Genomic DNA, 15,737 nt, shown 5'->3' with positions numbered 1-15,737 from the left:
GAGCCACCATGTGGTTGCCGGGAATTGAACTCAGGACCTTTGGAAGAGCAGGCAATGCTCTTAACCGCTGAGCCATCTCTCCAGCCCCCCAAGCTCAGTTTAAACCCAGATTACAAAACAATTCATCCTGCAAAATGCCACCCACCTGAAGCCATTGTCTGTGGCCTTGTCCATAACAAGTCAAAGCCAGGAGTGATTTAGAAGCCCACCGACAAGAGTAGTTAAAGAAATAGTGTACCCACACAATGGTCTACTATACAGCCACCAAGGTCAAGTTTAACAATCGGTACAAGTGTGAACTTAGGCACAGTACACTACTGGAAGACAGAGTGTTCATGTGTGGTTATGCTCACATCCACACCGAAAGGAAATTCAAGAGCCCTGTCTAGGAGAGGAGACAGGGTCTCATATAGCCCAGGCTAGTCACAAACTCCCTATGCATTATCTGACCTTCCCATCTCCACCTCCTGAGCACAGGTTACAGAAAGGGTCATCATGTCTGACTTTAGTATGTTTTGACATGTAAAGGAGCTGTGTTACCCAATACAGGAAGAGGTCATTTCCCAACTCTCTGTGACTTGTGTCCCCGTCTAAAGCTGGACTCTCCCTGCGCTGGCCCTGGTCTCAGATGTGCACAGTGGCCAGGAGACATTCAGGGAACACGAGAGTGGAGAACAAGGGAGAGCGTGATTTCCAAGGCAGCAGGACAGAGGCAGGCAGGGCAGAGCGGGGAGCTGCGCAGAGGACACCAGGCTGCCAAGGCGCATCTACCTGGGGAGCCGGAGCTGGGGAAGCCTGGCTGTCGGGGGTCTGAGCGCCGAGGCCAGCTCCTTTGGTCACGGGTGTGGCCAGGGCTGGGTCTTGGGCAGGAGGCGGGGCGCTGACTATGACCGAGGCAGGCACCGAGAGGTGGGGACCCTCTGTAGAGAGGGGCTGCTGGCTCCTCTCCTGCAAGGGGCCACCCACACAGGATCAGAAGGCCCCCCGCAGAGGCCATGGGCTCCCATCTGAGCCTGCCACCCCCACTCAATCTCATGAGGAACTGTAGACAAGAGGCGCAGGGCAGGCAGACCCCAGAACCTCTGGCCACTGTCCCGTGTGTTCCATCTGTCTGCCTGTCCATCATTTCATCCCACCCATACTCCCTTACTGACAACCCCAGTCGGTCTGTCAATCCCATCTCTGTCTGTCAGACAAGACAACCTACAAACCTCACGGACAACCCTGAGAGCCCCCACTAGCCCCCTCAGCTCAGCTATTTGCCACCCCCCCATGCTCCCCCATACCTGGGGCAGGAACATCTGGAGGGAATCCTGAGTGAGTATGGCCGTTGTGGCTGCAGGGGGTGGCTGTCCCAGGACTATCTTCTCTGGGCTGGCCTGAGGAGGGGTGGCCTGAGGCTGGGTGGCCGCCTGTGGAGTAGGGGCCTGTGGAGGCTGCTGTGCCGGTGGCTGTTGGAGACCCAGGGGCAGTGATGTGGTGACAGCAGGGGGCACCTGGGTGGCAGGCTGAACTGCCAGGACAGGCGTGGCCTCCCCAGTGGTAGCAGCTGGGGTGGTGGGCTGCACCAGCCCATCAGGGGTGTTGAGCATGGCCACAGCACTGGGGGGCAAGGTGACACCCTGGAGGACGGTGGCGGCCGTGGGGCCAGTGGGGGCAGGCTGGCTCTGGGTGGGCAGGCTGCCAGTGGCCAGAGACACGGGCATCTGGAAGAGGGCGGGCTGGCCCACTTGGATGGGGGCCGCAGAGAGGATGTGCGCAGCGCTGTGTGCCCCAGAGTGGGGTGCCAGCACAGGGCCTAGACTCAGTGGGCCTGCCAGGTTCTGGTTGGTGAGGATTGGGTTGGCAATGAGCTGTCCACCTGCATGGGGTGCTGCGGCCGTGAGGATCTGGCCCCCCACATTGGCAGGCAGGGCAGAGAGTGACTGGGGAAGTTGAACAGCTGAGGCGCCTGGCAGCAGGAACTGGTGGTTCTGGCCAGGAAGCATGTGCTGGGCTGGTATCACGATACTGCTGCCTTGATTGAGGAGGTGGACGCTCATGGGCTTGCTGAGGGTTCCGGGGGGCTGTGGTGGAGCTGTCCCCGTGGTGGTGACCGGGGGTTGCTTGAATACATTCGCCTGCAAGGCTGGTGCGGGGAAGCTGGACAGCACCACATTCTGGCCAGCTTTGCCTGCGGCCATGAAAGTCAGGTTCTGGGGGGCCTTAGGTTGCTGTGGCAGGGTACCTGGTTCGCCCTGGATGGTGAGGGTTGCCCCCGTGGGGGTGAAGGGCTTGGGTGTCAGCTGGTAGAGTTTGGGGGGCAGTACCCCCGCAGGCTTGGGCTGGATGGGGGTGGGGGTTCTGTGTAAAATCACATTGGGTGCTTGTACCAGCGGTGACGTGCCGAGGCCCGAGGCCACCGCCAGCGGCTGTCCCGAGGGTGTCCCACTGGCTGCTGCAGTGGCGGCACCTGTCCCAGCAAACACTGAGTTCCCATTGAGAGTGGTGGTCACTGCAGCTGGGAGATTTTTCTGGATTACTAGGCCAGCCCCTTGGGGGGACACGCCGGCAGACGCCAGCGTCACTGGCTCTGAGGGCCCGGCTGCTGAGGCCAAGTAGCCACTGACAGGCACCTGCTTTGCCAAGAGCTGGGAGGTGGGTGGGTTAAGGGCCATGACAGGCTGGCCCACCACTTGAATAGGTGCCAGACCCAAGGTGGCTGCTGTGGCACCCCCAGGGCTTCCATTGGGAAGGCCCTGGAGGCCTGGAATGGGCTGAAGGGTCACGTTGCCTAGGCCCACAGGCTGCAGGAAGGGCTGAACGCTTAGGGCCTTGTTGACCACATCCTGGGGTGGCACCAGGGCCTGGTGGGTCAGTACAGTGGGTGGAGCTTGCAGGCCCAGCAGATCAGCACTGCCTTGGAAGAGAGCCTGGGCTCCTGCAGTCACTGCAGTGGCTCCTGGAGCCCCTGTAGCACCAGTCCCATTGTCGGCGGGCTGTAGGGTAGGCAGCTGGAAGGGGCCCAGGTCCAGTTCAGCCTCAGCCTCCAGGGTCTGTTCTGTGATGTTGGCCTCCTGAAGACTCTGCTGGAGAATGTCACAGGGCTGTTCTGGGCCCCCACCGCCCCCGCCACCTCCTCCTGCAGCAGGGGAGCCCAAGATATCATCTTCCAAGAAGTCCAGGTCCACGCTGGGGGCAGGCTGGCTGGGCTCTGGGTTTAGGTGGTTGCCGGAAGCTTCCTGCACATGGAGCTGGAGGGCAGACAAGAGAAGGCAAGAGCCGAGGTCAACATGGGGACACTTGGTGTCAAAGGCCACTACAATTCAGCAATTTTCTATCTGGAAGTGGCTGGATGCAGCTCAAATCCTGGCTTGGTTGTGGGCTTGACTGCAGCTTGCTTAATCTGAGCCCAGTTTCTCCATCTGCACCTACCAGCAGAAGGTAATAAGAATACTGGGGATGGACGGGAGCAAGACTGCTCAGCGGGTGAGAGCACTCATCTCTCAAACCCGAGTTCCAGCCCCGGATCCCAGTGTGGAAAGAGGCAGATGCGTCCTTAAACTCTCCTTAGACCTCCACGTGCAAGCCAAGCAGCCATGTATCATCACTAACAAGGGCCATACACACAAACATACCATATTAATAATTAAAAAATACATTTTTAAAAAAAGATAAGCGTCTCATTATATAACACCGGCTGACCTGGAACTCACTATGAACTCACAGAGAGCTATCTGCCTGCATTTTTTTTTAATAGTCAGTTGGGAAGACGAGACAGCTCTGAGGATAGAGGCAATGGCATGCAGCCTTGACAACCTGAGATCAACCCCTGGATCCCACAAGGTGGCAGGAGAGAACCAACTCCTGAGAGGTGTCCCCTGACCTCCACACACATGCTGTGGTAAATTCATGTACACACACGTGCATATGCACACACACAGGTAAATACAAAATAAGTAAAATAAAGAAATAAATGAAATTATAGCCACAGAGACCCACAATATTTATTTGTACTTCCAATACTCCCTACAAACCAAGAGTATTTAATGATTTTTTTTCTCTTATTGGGAGGGGGAGATTGAGACAGGGTCTCTCTGTGTAGCCCTGGCTGTCTTGGAACTTGCTATATAACCCAGGATGACCTTTGTTTGCCCAGGCTAGATAAGAACTCATTATATTACCTAGACTGGCCTTGAACTTGCTTTACAGCTAAAGATTATTCTATCCCAGCACTCGGGAGGCAGAGGCAGGCGGATCTCTGTGAGTTCGAGACCAGCCTGGTCTACAGAGCTAGTGCCAGGACAGGCTCCAAAGCCACAGAGAAACCCTGTCTCGAAAAAACCAAAAAAAAAAAAAAAAAAAGATTATTCTATATGAACATGTGTGCCTATGCATCATATGTTTGTAAGACACATATGTGTCTGGTTTCTATAGCGGCCAGAAGAAAGTCGAACTCCCGGGAACAGAAGTTACAGACAGTTGTGAGCCACCATGTGCGTGTTGGGAACCAAATCCCACTCCTCTGCAAGAGCAGCCAGTGCTCTCAACCACTGAGCATCTCTCTAGACCCCATGGATGACTTTCAACTGTAGATCCTCTGCTGCTAATCTCCCGAGTGCTGGGACCTTAGCAAGAACAACCACACCTACCTGGTTGTTATCCTTGTTTTAATTTTTATAAGAGCAAACTTTACCAGGAGTTCCAGGTAATACACTGCATAATGACCCAGCTGCCCCTCGAGGGTTGCCATAGGAAGGCACGCATGTGACATCATATATGACACAGACAAAACTCGTTTGGCTCCAAAGTTCAATATGAGGCAGCGGGGTTGGAAGAAAGACAGACCACAGCACACGAACTGTTGCCGGGTTTGGGGCAGGGGTGGGGGGGACGAGGCTGGTGTCATGCTCACTGAGACTTCAACCAGTGCAAACACAGCTCAACAGACTTATGGTCCAAAGGATCAAAGTGGCAAACACAGCTCAGAGGCTTACGGTCCAGAGGGCCATATAATACACAGGTTCGAGGTTTTATGTCACCTCCTCAGATTTTGACTAGATGGAAGATTCAGAGCTGGGCTGGGCATGTGGCTCAGCTGGTAGGGTACCTGCCTAGAAGAGAGCATGAACCTGGGTTCTGTTCCTAGCACAGACTTGGTGTGGTGGTGCATGACCATAATCCCAACAACTGAGGGTAGAGGCAGAAAGATTAGAAGTTGAAGGTCATCCTCAGCTACCCAGTGAGTTTCTGACTGTTGGGGACCACATGAGACCTTGTCTCAGAAAACCAAAATACCTAAATTTCAATAAAGGTCTGGGCAGGGTGGTGATGGCGCATGCCTGCCTTTAATCTCAGCACTCAGGAAACAGAGACAGGCAGGTCTTTGTGAGTTCAAGGCTAGCCTGGTCTACAGCGCAAGTTCCAGTACAGGATTTCTCTTTAGCTTTGGAACCTATCTCAAAACAAAAACAAAAATAAAAACATAAATAAATAAAAGAAGGAAGGAAGGTTCGTCTTAATAAAGACAGAATGGTCACCATTGTAACTGGATCTATGAATCCAAGTTGTTTTTCTAAACTTGATCGTTACTATAAAAGGTTATTTGGAATATGATATTACAGTTGATACAAAACTCAATGAAAATTATTCATAAAGTAACATGTTAAAAGAATGACAGTTACAGTGACAGGGAGCAGGAAAGACACGAGGAGGGCAGGAGCAGCAGAGTGGCAAAGAAGAAAAGGGAAAGAGGCACTGGGGGAGATGGCGCAGTCTGAAAATGGCTTGCCTCGTAAGTGATGATTTGAGTTCGATCCCCAGAACCCATACAAAAAATGTCGGTGGAGATGATGGAAAGATGGCTGAGCAGTTAAGAGCACTGGCTGCTCTTGGAGAGGACCAGGGTTCAATCCCCAGCACTCACAGGGTGGCTTATGGTTATCTGTACCCGCAGTCCTAGGAGATCCAACACCCTCTTCCAGACTCCACACGTACTGTGCATAAACGATGTACAGACAATCATGCAGGCAAAATGTTCACACATAAAAAATCATAAAATAATTTTAAAAAACCAGAGACACCAGTAATCCCCATGGTGGAGGGAGATACAGACAGGGGGACTTCAGGACTAGCTGGCCACCCAGCCTTGCCAAGTGACAGTACTCGAGGCTGGCTTCATGTGTAAACATGTGAACTCCAGCGCACACACACAGAAGCAATTAAGGGCTGGCATAGACAAGCACACAGGACGGGCTCAATGCTCCGTACCCCCATCTTTACTTTCAGAGTTATGTAGGGGAGGAACCTTTCCCAGAGTCATATGGTATCTACCAAATACACCAGAGCTGGCCTCTCTATGGCCAGGGTGGTGGGACAGCTTGGTTCCTGAACACCCCTCCCCCAAGCAAACACAACCAGGGCCTCTGCAACTCCCTCCTGCTCCAGCAGCGTGGGAAACCACCACTGGCCAACCACTTACCCCAGGACCTTCACAGAAGGCACTTTGGGCCTCCACGGGGGCATCCAGGAGGTCATCGCTATCCAGCTGCAATGAGATCCCCCCAACCCAAGGTCAAACGTGAACAAGGCAAGGCTCTAGAGCAGAAATCAACTTGGGTTTGAGGTAAAAAGGAGGGGGGGGGGGAGATGTGGGCTAGCCGCACACTTATCACCAGAGGCGCTTCCCCAGCCTGGCCTCTAAGACTCCACGCCCCCTGAAGCGCCTGCCTTGATCTTGGGACTTTGCCCTCTTGGTTTGCACCCAAGCTGTGCTCCTGCGTGGAACTCACAGTCCTGGTAGCACATCCTTCAGGGGCTGTGGCAATGCCACCTGCTCATGGCACCTGCCCCACGATTTTCACTAAACCCCTCCCTTCTCCCTAACATCGTATCCAACACATAGTTGTGTAGCCCACCCGCCTTCTGGGGGACAGGACTTGCTGAGTCCTGGGGCATCTTTACAGCTGAAATGAGCCTAGTATAGGTAAGAGAGATCCATCTGCCCTCCTGAGTGCTGGGGTTTACGGCACGCACTGCCATGCCTGGCCACGCTCTACTGTATGTACTATCGTCTGGGCTACTATCTCGCTGCACTCTTGAGGGTTCAGCACTTCAATGTCTCTCCTTTAGGAGGGAGTATTTGTTTCTCTCATCAGAGTGCACACTAGAATTAGTGGCTCCTTCCTTCCTCAAGGCAGATTCTCATATAGTCCACCTCAAACTTGCTGGTGGTTAAAACTGGCCTTGAACTTCCAATCTCTTGTCTCTACCTGCGCAGGGCTTTAGTTACAGGTGCATCCTACCATGCCTCATTTTATGTGGTGCTGGGGACTGAGCTCAGAGCTTCTTATATAAGCCAGGCAAGTACCCTACCACTGAGACACATCCTCAGCTCTTAGCAGCTCCAGTCTGTGTGACTCAGGAGATTAGGTCATAAAAGGTATTAAGGCTTCCTCCTGGCTCTCTATCATGGGCTTCTGGTGACAAAGGAAGTCAGCTGCCAGAGCCCGAGGACATCTGAACAGTGTGAGAGAGACACCCATGGGAAAGGGACATAGGGGCCCTGGCAGTGGCCACAGGAGAGAGTCAGGATAGGTATATCGGCTGACCTTAGACAAGCCGCTAGATGCTTGTAGCTCCTGTTCCATACAGGTTGCTATGATCTCAGGGGGATCTGACCCAGATTTCTAATGTGGCAAATCTGCAAAAGCTTAACAAATATGTACTAAGTAGCCGTGTGGGTGTAATCTCTCATACCACTGTAGAAAAAAACCACAGTTCCACCCAGGTCCCCAAACTGCCACATTAAAGTGCCTATCTTTAAATCAAATCCGAGTCCCTAAGAACTGCTGTCAAGTTCAGAATAAATAAATCTGTTTTGTGTGGTGGTGCACGACTTTAATTCCAACACTGAGGAAGCAGAGGCAAGTGGATCTCTGTGAGTTCAAGGCCGGCCTGACCTACATATTAAGTTCTAGGCAGCCAGGACTATACAAAGACCCTGCCTCAAAATCAATTAATCAATCAATAAATCAAATAAAAATAAAAATCACCTAACCAAAGTCTAATTCACTCAGTGCCATCCTGCAGTTAGTTCTGCCTTAGTCTAACCCTGGTCCCTGGAATTTACCACCTCTCTTGATTTCACTCGCGCCACAGCACTGTAGTCACTTGTAATGTCACCTCCTTAGAGTGACCACCAGCTAGAGAAGGCCTTTGCTTTCTTTTATTTAAAAAAAGAAAAAGTCGGGGCTGGAGAGGTGGCTCAGTGGTTAAGAGCATTGCCTGCTCTTCCAAAGGTCCTGAGTTCAATTCCCAGCAACCACATGGTGGCTCACAACCATCTGTAATGAGGTCTGCTGCCCTCTTCTGGTCTGCAGACACACACAGACAGAATATTGTATACATAATAAATAAATAAATATATAAAAAAAGAAAAAGTCATTTTATATGTATGGGTTTTTGCCTGCATGTATATCTGTACATCACATGTATGCCTGGTACCTCTCAAGGCCAGAGGAGTGTGTTGGAACTCCTAGAACCGGAGTTACAGACGATTGTGAGCTGCCATGTGGGTGCTTGGAATTGAATCTGGGTTCTTTGGAAGAGCAGCTAGCATGCTTTGTCTGTTTGTTTTATTGAGACAGAGTCTCTCTGTGTAGTCCTGGCTGTTCTGGAACTTGGTCTATAAACCAGGCTGGCCTCGAACTTAGAGATGCACCTGCTTCTGCCTCCTGAGTACTGAGATTAAAGGTGTAGGCCACCACTACCTAGCAGCCAGTGTTCTTCACTGCTGAGCCATCCCTTCAATCCAGGGCTGTTTTTCTTACTATCTGTCTATGTGTGTTGTACACACACAGCGGATGTCCTGCTCTTCACCTCTTTGCCCTATTCCCCTCAGACAGGGCCTTTCACTGAATCAGGAGCTAAGCTAGTGATCAGCAAGCCCCAGCAAGGCCCCGCGATCCCATCTCTCCCCTCTCCCCAAAGAAATGGAGCTACCAGTGCACATGGCCATGCCTGGTTTCTAACGTGGGTACTAGGGATTCAAACTCGGGCCCTCATGCTTATGTGTGGCATCTTATTCATAGAGCCAGCTCTCTTTCTAGTCATTTCATGCCTGATATTTTTAAGGAAAACCTAGTGAATAGTGAATAACTTCTATTTACTTTTATTTATTTACTTATCTATCTATTTACTTAGAGACAGGGTGTCTCTGTGTAGCCCTGGCTGTCCTGGAGCTCTACTATGTAGACCAAGCTAGTCTCTAACTTAGAGATCTGCCTGCCTCTGCCTCTGAAGTCCTGGGATTAAAGGTGTATACCCGGCCTTTTGTTTTCTTTTTTTTAATATAGCACATGTTAATTAAATAAGCATATTCAATACAGCATTGTTTTCATATTAAAATACATGTTGAGACAGTTTGCATTCTTTCTTTTTGGTGACTGACTTATTCAGTTACTTGGGAAGACGGCACGGCAAGAGAACAGGACTGGATCTCTTTCTTGTACTGACAAAATCCCTTAGAGAATGTCTACTGTCTTAGGGAACCTGGCTCTCCCTTCCGATCCTCCAGTCCCCATGCCCAGGGATTGCCCTTCCCTGCCTCTGGTACTTACCTTTTCGGATCCATGCAAGAAGTCATTGAGGGCCTGAGGGTCACTGCAAGAGAGAGGGAAAAGAGACCTTAAGGAGCTCGGCTGAGGAATGGAGGGAGGGGAGAGGGGTGGAAGACGAGTGTGGGGGGAGGGGGGAAGCCCGTTACTCACCAAATCACGTCTAGTAAGCATCTCCCATCCTCATCATCCATTTCCACTAGATGGGGCAGGTGTGGGAAGAGGGTGAGGGAGACATGATTAGATCGAGGCAGTCTGCCCAGCTGCCCCTTTAGGGGGGGCACCTGGAGGGGAGGGTCAGAGCAGCTGTTCCCAGAGTGCACAGGGCTGGATGGAGGGGTAGAAGAACCAATTCCCAGCACCCTCCCAAACAGAAATTCTGACCAGGGATGGGGCAGGATCCCTATCCTCTGGTCCTCACGCCCAACATGCCCCCACATCTGACAGGGCATCAGTCAAGACTAAGATCTCTGATGGTGCACAGGCCTTATACTAAGCGCTACGGATAGGTCTAGCAAACCATGGCACCCCCACTTTAGTGATAAGGAGTTGGAGGCCCCCAAATGGCTACTCCCCATCTTTCCAGTGAGTGGGCTGCGCATGCACGAACCCCAGGGAACACGCCTGTTCCAACCTCCAGGACGCAGATCAAATCTGCCATTCTACTTTATAACCTTCAAGAGTCGCAGAGTCAAGTACAGTTCAGAGTCAAAACCCCAAACTTGCTGGGTGTAAAGGTGGCAAACGCCCTTGATCCCAGCACTCGGGAGGATGTCTGTGAGTCCAAGACCAGCCAGGCCTGCATGGGTGAGACCCTGTCTCAAAAACAAAAGAACCCAAACTGCTCTCTGAGGATCTTCTCAGACCCCCATCACAGGAAGACTGCGGCTCACACCAGACAGACTTCAGCTTGAGCGGGCCAGCCTATAGGCCCCTGGGCCTATGTACTTCACACCCTGCTCATCCTGTCTTCTCAACACAGTCTGTGGCCCAGAAGATGGCAGGGGTCTGTGCTGAGCATCAAGGTGATAGAATGAGGAAGGGAAGGCAAGGTAGGGGTGACAGGAAGGCTGTCACACTCTGTGTCCTGGGTGAGTCCTGAAGAGCTATGCAGTGTGGGTCTTAAGCTAAGGGTAGGTGACAGGGGTGACACATGGAGGTGGGGACTAAAGCAGCAGAAAGGAGTAGGGGGGGTGTCAAGAGGCTGGGCCGGGAAGGGTGCAGTGTAGGGCTGCCCCCATAGCTGAATGATGAGGATGCGGACGGCTAACGTTTGTCTTGAGCCATCTGGCGCTCACCGCTGGCTAGCACTGTCGCAGCCCATGACAAAGTTTAGCATGGTCAGCCCCCAGGGGGAGGAGGAAGAGGCTGCTTCACCCACTGCACCCCAAAGGAACGAATGCTGTCTGCATTTTCCCACCACACAGCATTCCTGCCTTCCAATCAGCCACCCATTTCCTCAGAGCATCCAACATCCCCTCAGCCCTGTAAACATTCCTCCAAAGGGCCCTCCTCTCAGTTACCATTCCACACTGTCCGCCTTTTTGAGACAGGGTCTCTCATTGGCCTGGAGCTCACCAATTAGGCTATATATAGGCTGGCCAGCTAGGGAACCCCAGGTATCCGGTGGTGTCCACTTCCCCAGTGCTGGGATTCCATGCCCTGTTCTTTACATGGGTTCTAGGAATCAAATTCAGGACCTTGCAAGTACTTTACCAACTGATCTCTCTATCTCTCCAGTCTGCATCTTCCAAACACCCATCCATCTGCTATCCTATTCTGACTACACATCCACTGATCATCTAAGCATGCTCCGTCCCCACTATCTTTTTAAACTCCCATGCATTCACCCTTAGACACACCTGGGCAAACACACCCACACATCTTTCCCTCCTTCCAGTGCATTTTTCTACTGGCCTGCCAGTCCTTCTGTTCCAATAACATGAACTGGACACAATGAGAGGACCACAGTCCCCAAGTTGTAGGACCTTATAGCTGAGGACAAAGGGAACTGCTTTACTAAATAAAGTATCTTCCTGACCTTTCCTTTCTTTGTCATTATTGTGGTTGTTATAGGGTCGCATGGGAGCTCTGCAGGGGCTCTACCACTGAGCCACACCCCATCTCTCACTGGGGGATTCTAGGCAGGGCTCTACCACTAAGTTACGCTGACACTGTCTCAGTACAGAATATAGAGAAAAGGTGAAGCTTTAGGAATACCCTTTCTACAGCTGTACATGGGGATGCAGGCCAGAGAGGAGGAACTGAAGGAAGTCACTAAACCAAGCTCTGCAAGTCAGAGGCCAGTGGGTCCCACAGTACTCAGAACAACTGCTCCTCCAAGAGTGAACTGGGGGTCTTCCCTGATTACCTGTGCTATGAACGAATCATGAAGGGAAGGATGGGGTGGCCACTCCAGGTCTACGCAGGGCCCCGGGCTGGGGACTTTAACAGTGTCCTTTGTGGAGCCAGCTGTGGGAAGAAAAGAGTAGCTGTGAGGGGAAAAGGCCACCAACAGCAGAAGACGGGGGACACAGGCGAGTTGTGGGAGGAAGAGGCAGGAGGATGGAGAGTTGTAGGGAAGCCTGAGCTACACAGCAAAATTCCATCTCAAATATTTACAGAGAAGGAAACAAACACTGCTACAAACTGAATCACAGCTAAGAACCATCATCAGTAACTTCCTTCCCACAAAGACTACCCAACAGCCCAGGTAGACCTGGGAACTCAAGATCCCCCACCTCTGCCTCCCGCACCAGGATTATAGCCCTACTGTCAAGTTTTAAAAAGGGAGCAGAGGGTCAGGCACACCTTTAATCCCAGCACTCAGGAGGCAGAGGCAGGCAGATCTCTGTGAGTTTGAGGCCAGCCTGGACTACAGAGTGGGTTCCAGGACAGACTCCAAAGCTACAGAGAAACCCTGTCTTGAAAAACAAAAATAAAATCAAAAAAAGGAAAAAACAAGCAAACAAACAACAACAACAAAACAGAGCAGGGAAAAGAGACAGGAGAAGCAAAGAGGGAAAAACACAAGTTTAAAGTTACACAAAGCAATCTTATACACATGTACATTATGTACATGATCTATAGTACATATACATATACACCATAGCATGCACTATACCAAACTATTTACTGATACTTCAGTTTAAAATAAAATACCCAATTCTAGCTCTTTACTATTATTATTTTTTAAAAGATTTATTATGTATACAGTGGTCTGTATGCATGTACACCTGCAGGCCAGAAGAGGGCACCATATCATTGTGGATAGTTGTGAACCACCATGTTGTTGCTGGGAACTGAACTCAGGACCTCTGGAAGAGCAGCCAGTGCTCTTAACCTCTGAGCCATCTCCCCAGCCCTCTTTATTATTTTTTGTATGAGCGATTGAACCCAAATAATTGTATTTGAAGTACATGATCACTTTACCATTGAGCCACACCCCAGACCCTCACTGCGGGATTCTAGGCAGGGACTTTACCATTGAGTTGTCAAACCCCTGCCTTCTAGAGTCAATTCCTTTTTGGGGGTTTGGGTAGGTGATGAGGGAAGTATAGGCTCTGACTATGTAACCCTAGTTAGACTAGAACTCACAGAGGTCTTGTCTTTGTCTCTCAAGGATGGAAGTTAAAGAAAGGTATGTACCACTGCATCTGGCCCGATGGCCAGTTCTTATTATTTGAAACAGGTGTGTTGTATTAAGCAGCCACAATACTCATTGAAACATGGCATCTATGTCCTGGAGGATAGAGTCTGGTTCCTGCAGATCTGTGGTCCATCAGCCACTTAACACACAACTTTGTTTTTGTAGGCGGAGGCTGCTTGTTTGTTCCTGGCTGCCCAGACCCGAAATAATCACACAGAAACTATAATAATTACAACACTGCTTGGCTTATTAGCTCAGGCTTCTTATTAACTAACTCTTACATCTTAAATCAACCCATTCCTATTATTTTGTCTTTTACCATGAGGCTTGTGGTTTACCGGTAAGGTTCCAGGGTGTCTGTCTCCCTCGGGAGCTACATGACATTGCCCTGACTCAGCCTTCTTTTCTCCTCTATCTCTGCTTAGAATTCCTGCCTTGCTCTATTTTGCCCAAGCAGTTTCTTTATTCATTAACCAATAAAAGCAACACATACACAGAAGAACTTTCCACACCATGGTTTCTTTTTCTCTCTTTTTTTGGGGGGAGGAGGGTTTCTTTGTGTAGCCCTGGCTGTCTACACTCTGTAGACCAGGCTGGTCTTGAACTCAGAGATCTACCTGTCTCTGCTTCCCATCTCAAGTGCTGAGATTAAAGGTGTGTGTCACTACTGCCCCTCATGGCCTTGATTTCTTGCATCTTATCTTGGATGTCCCTTCCTGAGGTCACCGCCAACGGAGCGCACCTTGCACACAGACTCTCTCCAGAAAGCACTCTACAGTTTCTTTGGCTTACAAATGACAAACTGCACGAGTATCCAGGGGACACTTCACACCAGGAAATCATGAGAAAATAAAAGGTCCAGCCACACAGACAGACACAGTGGCCCACACCTGCAATCCCATCTTCTGGAATGCAGAGACAGGAGGATAGTGAGTTTGAGGCCAACCTGGGCAACTAAGCAAGACTCAAAGAAACAAAGCCACAGTGGTGAGATGGCTGAGCGGGGTGAAAGCACTCCAGTCCTTCTGAGACTGGAGCTACAGAAGCAGGAATGTGAGTTCACACCACCTGCTTGAGATGAGAAATGTGGAAGATTACACAGCACCTGTCTAAGACTCTGAGGCCCAGGCCCTCTCCTCCTGGGCTCCCGGTGTGCTGCCTGCAACTGCAAGTTCATACAGTGGCTCTACCATCACTGCCCCTACAACCCTGACCCTGGCTTCTGGCTTGGCTCAAGCTCTGCAAACAACTGTCGCCAAATGGGAGCCCAGGGGGAGCTGAGGGGAAGCCCTACGTACTCTGTGGAAACAGTTAGTTTTGTTGTCATTATACTTATTTGATTGGCGTGTGTGTGTGTGTGTGTGTGTGTGTGTTCATAGCATGTGTGGAAGTAAGAATTCTGTCCTTCTACCATATTGTTCCCAGGCACCAAACAAAGGTCACCAGTCTTGGTGGCAAGTACCTTTGCAAGCTGAGCCATTTTGTCACTTTTGTTTTCTGTTTATTTCTATATATTTTGTTTTGTTTTTCAAAACAGGGTTTCTCTGTGTAGCCTTGGCTGTCCTGGAACTCACTCTGTGGATGAAGCTAGCCTCGAACACCAGAAATCTGCCTGCCTCTGCCTCCTGAGTGCTCCATTAAAGGTGTGTACCACCATGGTCAACCTTTTTTTTTCTCCTGAGTCTTGATCTCATTTTGTTACCTCCTACCCCACCCAGTTGTCCTAAAGCTCACTATATAGACCATAGGGCCTTCCCACTCACAAAGATCCACCTGCCTCTGCCTTGTTCTGACTTTTGAGTGTTGGTATTAAAGGCATGCACCACCACACCAGGCCTGGTTTTGATTTTGAGAAGTGGTATCACTACTTGAACTATAGGGGCCTCAAACTACTAGCACCCTAAATGTTGCGATTACAAAAACATACCATGGTGCGCATAGCCTTGGTTCCCCAGGCTGGCCTCGCTTTCTCGGGTCCCAATGATCATGCTGCCTCCAAGACCTCACAGTCCATGTCTAACTGCTGAATGCTCAATATTGTTGGGTTTCCTTTGCAGTAGTCATGCTTTTGGTTTTGTTTCATCTGATTTTCTTGTTTGTTTTATTTGATACAGGGTCTCACTATGTAGCTCTCTGGCTATTCTCAAACTCACAGAGATCCACCTGCCTTTGCCTCCTGAGTGTTGGGATTAAAGGTGTGTGCTACCATACCAGGCTTTGCAGTAGTCATGTTTAAGAAAAGAAAAAAAGAAATGGCTCAGTCAGGAAAGTAGTGCTCTGCATGCCGGAGGCCCTGAATTTGATCACTAGCACCTACCACACATAAAAATCTCGGTATGGGCTGGAGAGATGGCTCAGCGGTTAAGAGCACTTGTTGCTCTTCCAAAGGGACCTGAGTTCAATCCCCAGCAACCACATGGTGGTCTGGTGCCCTCTTCTGGTGTACAGGCATACATGCAGGCAGAACACTGTACACATAATAAATAAATAAA

At 50.5% G+C, this 15,737-nt stretch overlaps 1 protein-coding gene across 2 annotated transcripts in view; it reads right to left on the bottom strand.

Moving 5' to 3' along the window:
* Bicra (BRD4 interacting chromatin remodeling complex associated protein) overlaps positions 1 to 15,737 on the bottom strand; it is a 72,508-nt gene that overhangs the window by 13,745 nt on the left and 43,026 nt on the right. The window contains exons 2-7 of one of the 2 annotated variants that reach the window (XM_005361070.3): positions 11,968 to 12,068; positions 9,750 to 9,795; positions 9,600 to 9,642; positions 6,461 to 6,526; positions 1,287 to 3,233; positions 772 to 948 (exon numbers count right to left, since the gene is read on the bottom strand). In XM_005361070.3, coding sequence (XP_005361127.1) covers positions 772 to 948; positions 1,287 to 3,233; positions 6,461 to 6,526; positions 9,600 to 9,642; positions 9,750 to 9,790 — 2,274 coding nt within the window. In that variant the 5' untranslated portion in view covers positions 9,791 to 9,795; positions 11,968 to 12,068. Of the gene's footprint in view, positions 1 to 771; positions 949 to 1,286; positions 3,234 to 6,460; positions 6,527 to 7,589; positions 7,759 to 9,599; positions 9,643 to 9,749; positions 9,796 to 11,967; positions 12,069 to 15,737 lie in introns of those variants that run through there. The other variant, XM_026786218.1, reaches the window with a different exon arrangement.

This window comes from Microtus ochrogaster, linkage group LG4 (genome assembly GCF_000317375.1).
Source record: "Microtus ochrogaster isolate Prairie Vole_2 linkage group LG4, MicOch1.0, whole genome shotgun sequence".
In the NCBI taxonomy this organism is placed as follows: domain Eukaryota; kingdom Metazoa; phylum Chordata; class Mammalia; order Rodentia; family Cricetidae; genus Microtus; species Microtus ochrogaster.
This window is presented reverse-complemented; position numbering and strand designations above follow the sequence as displayed.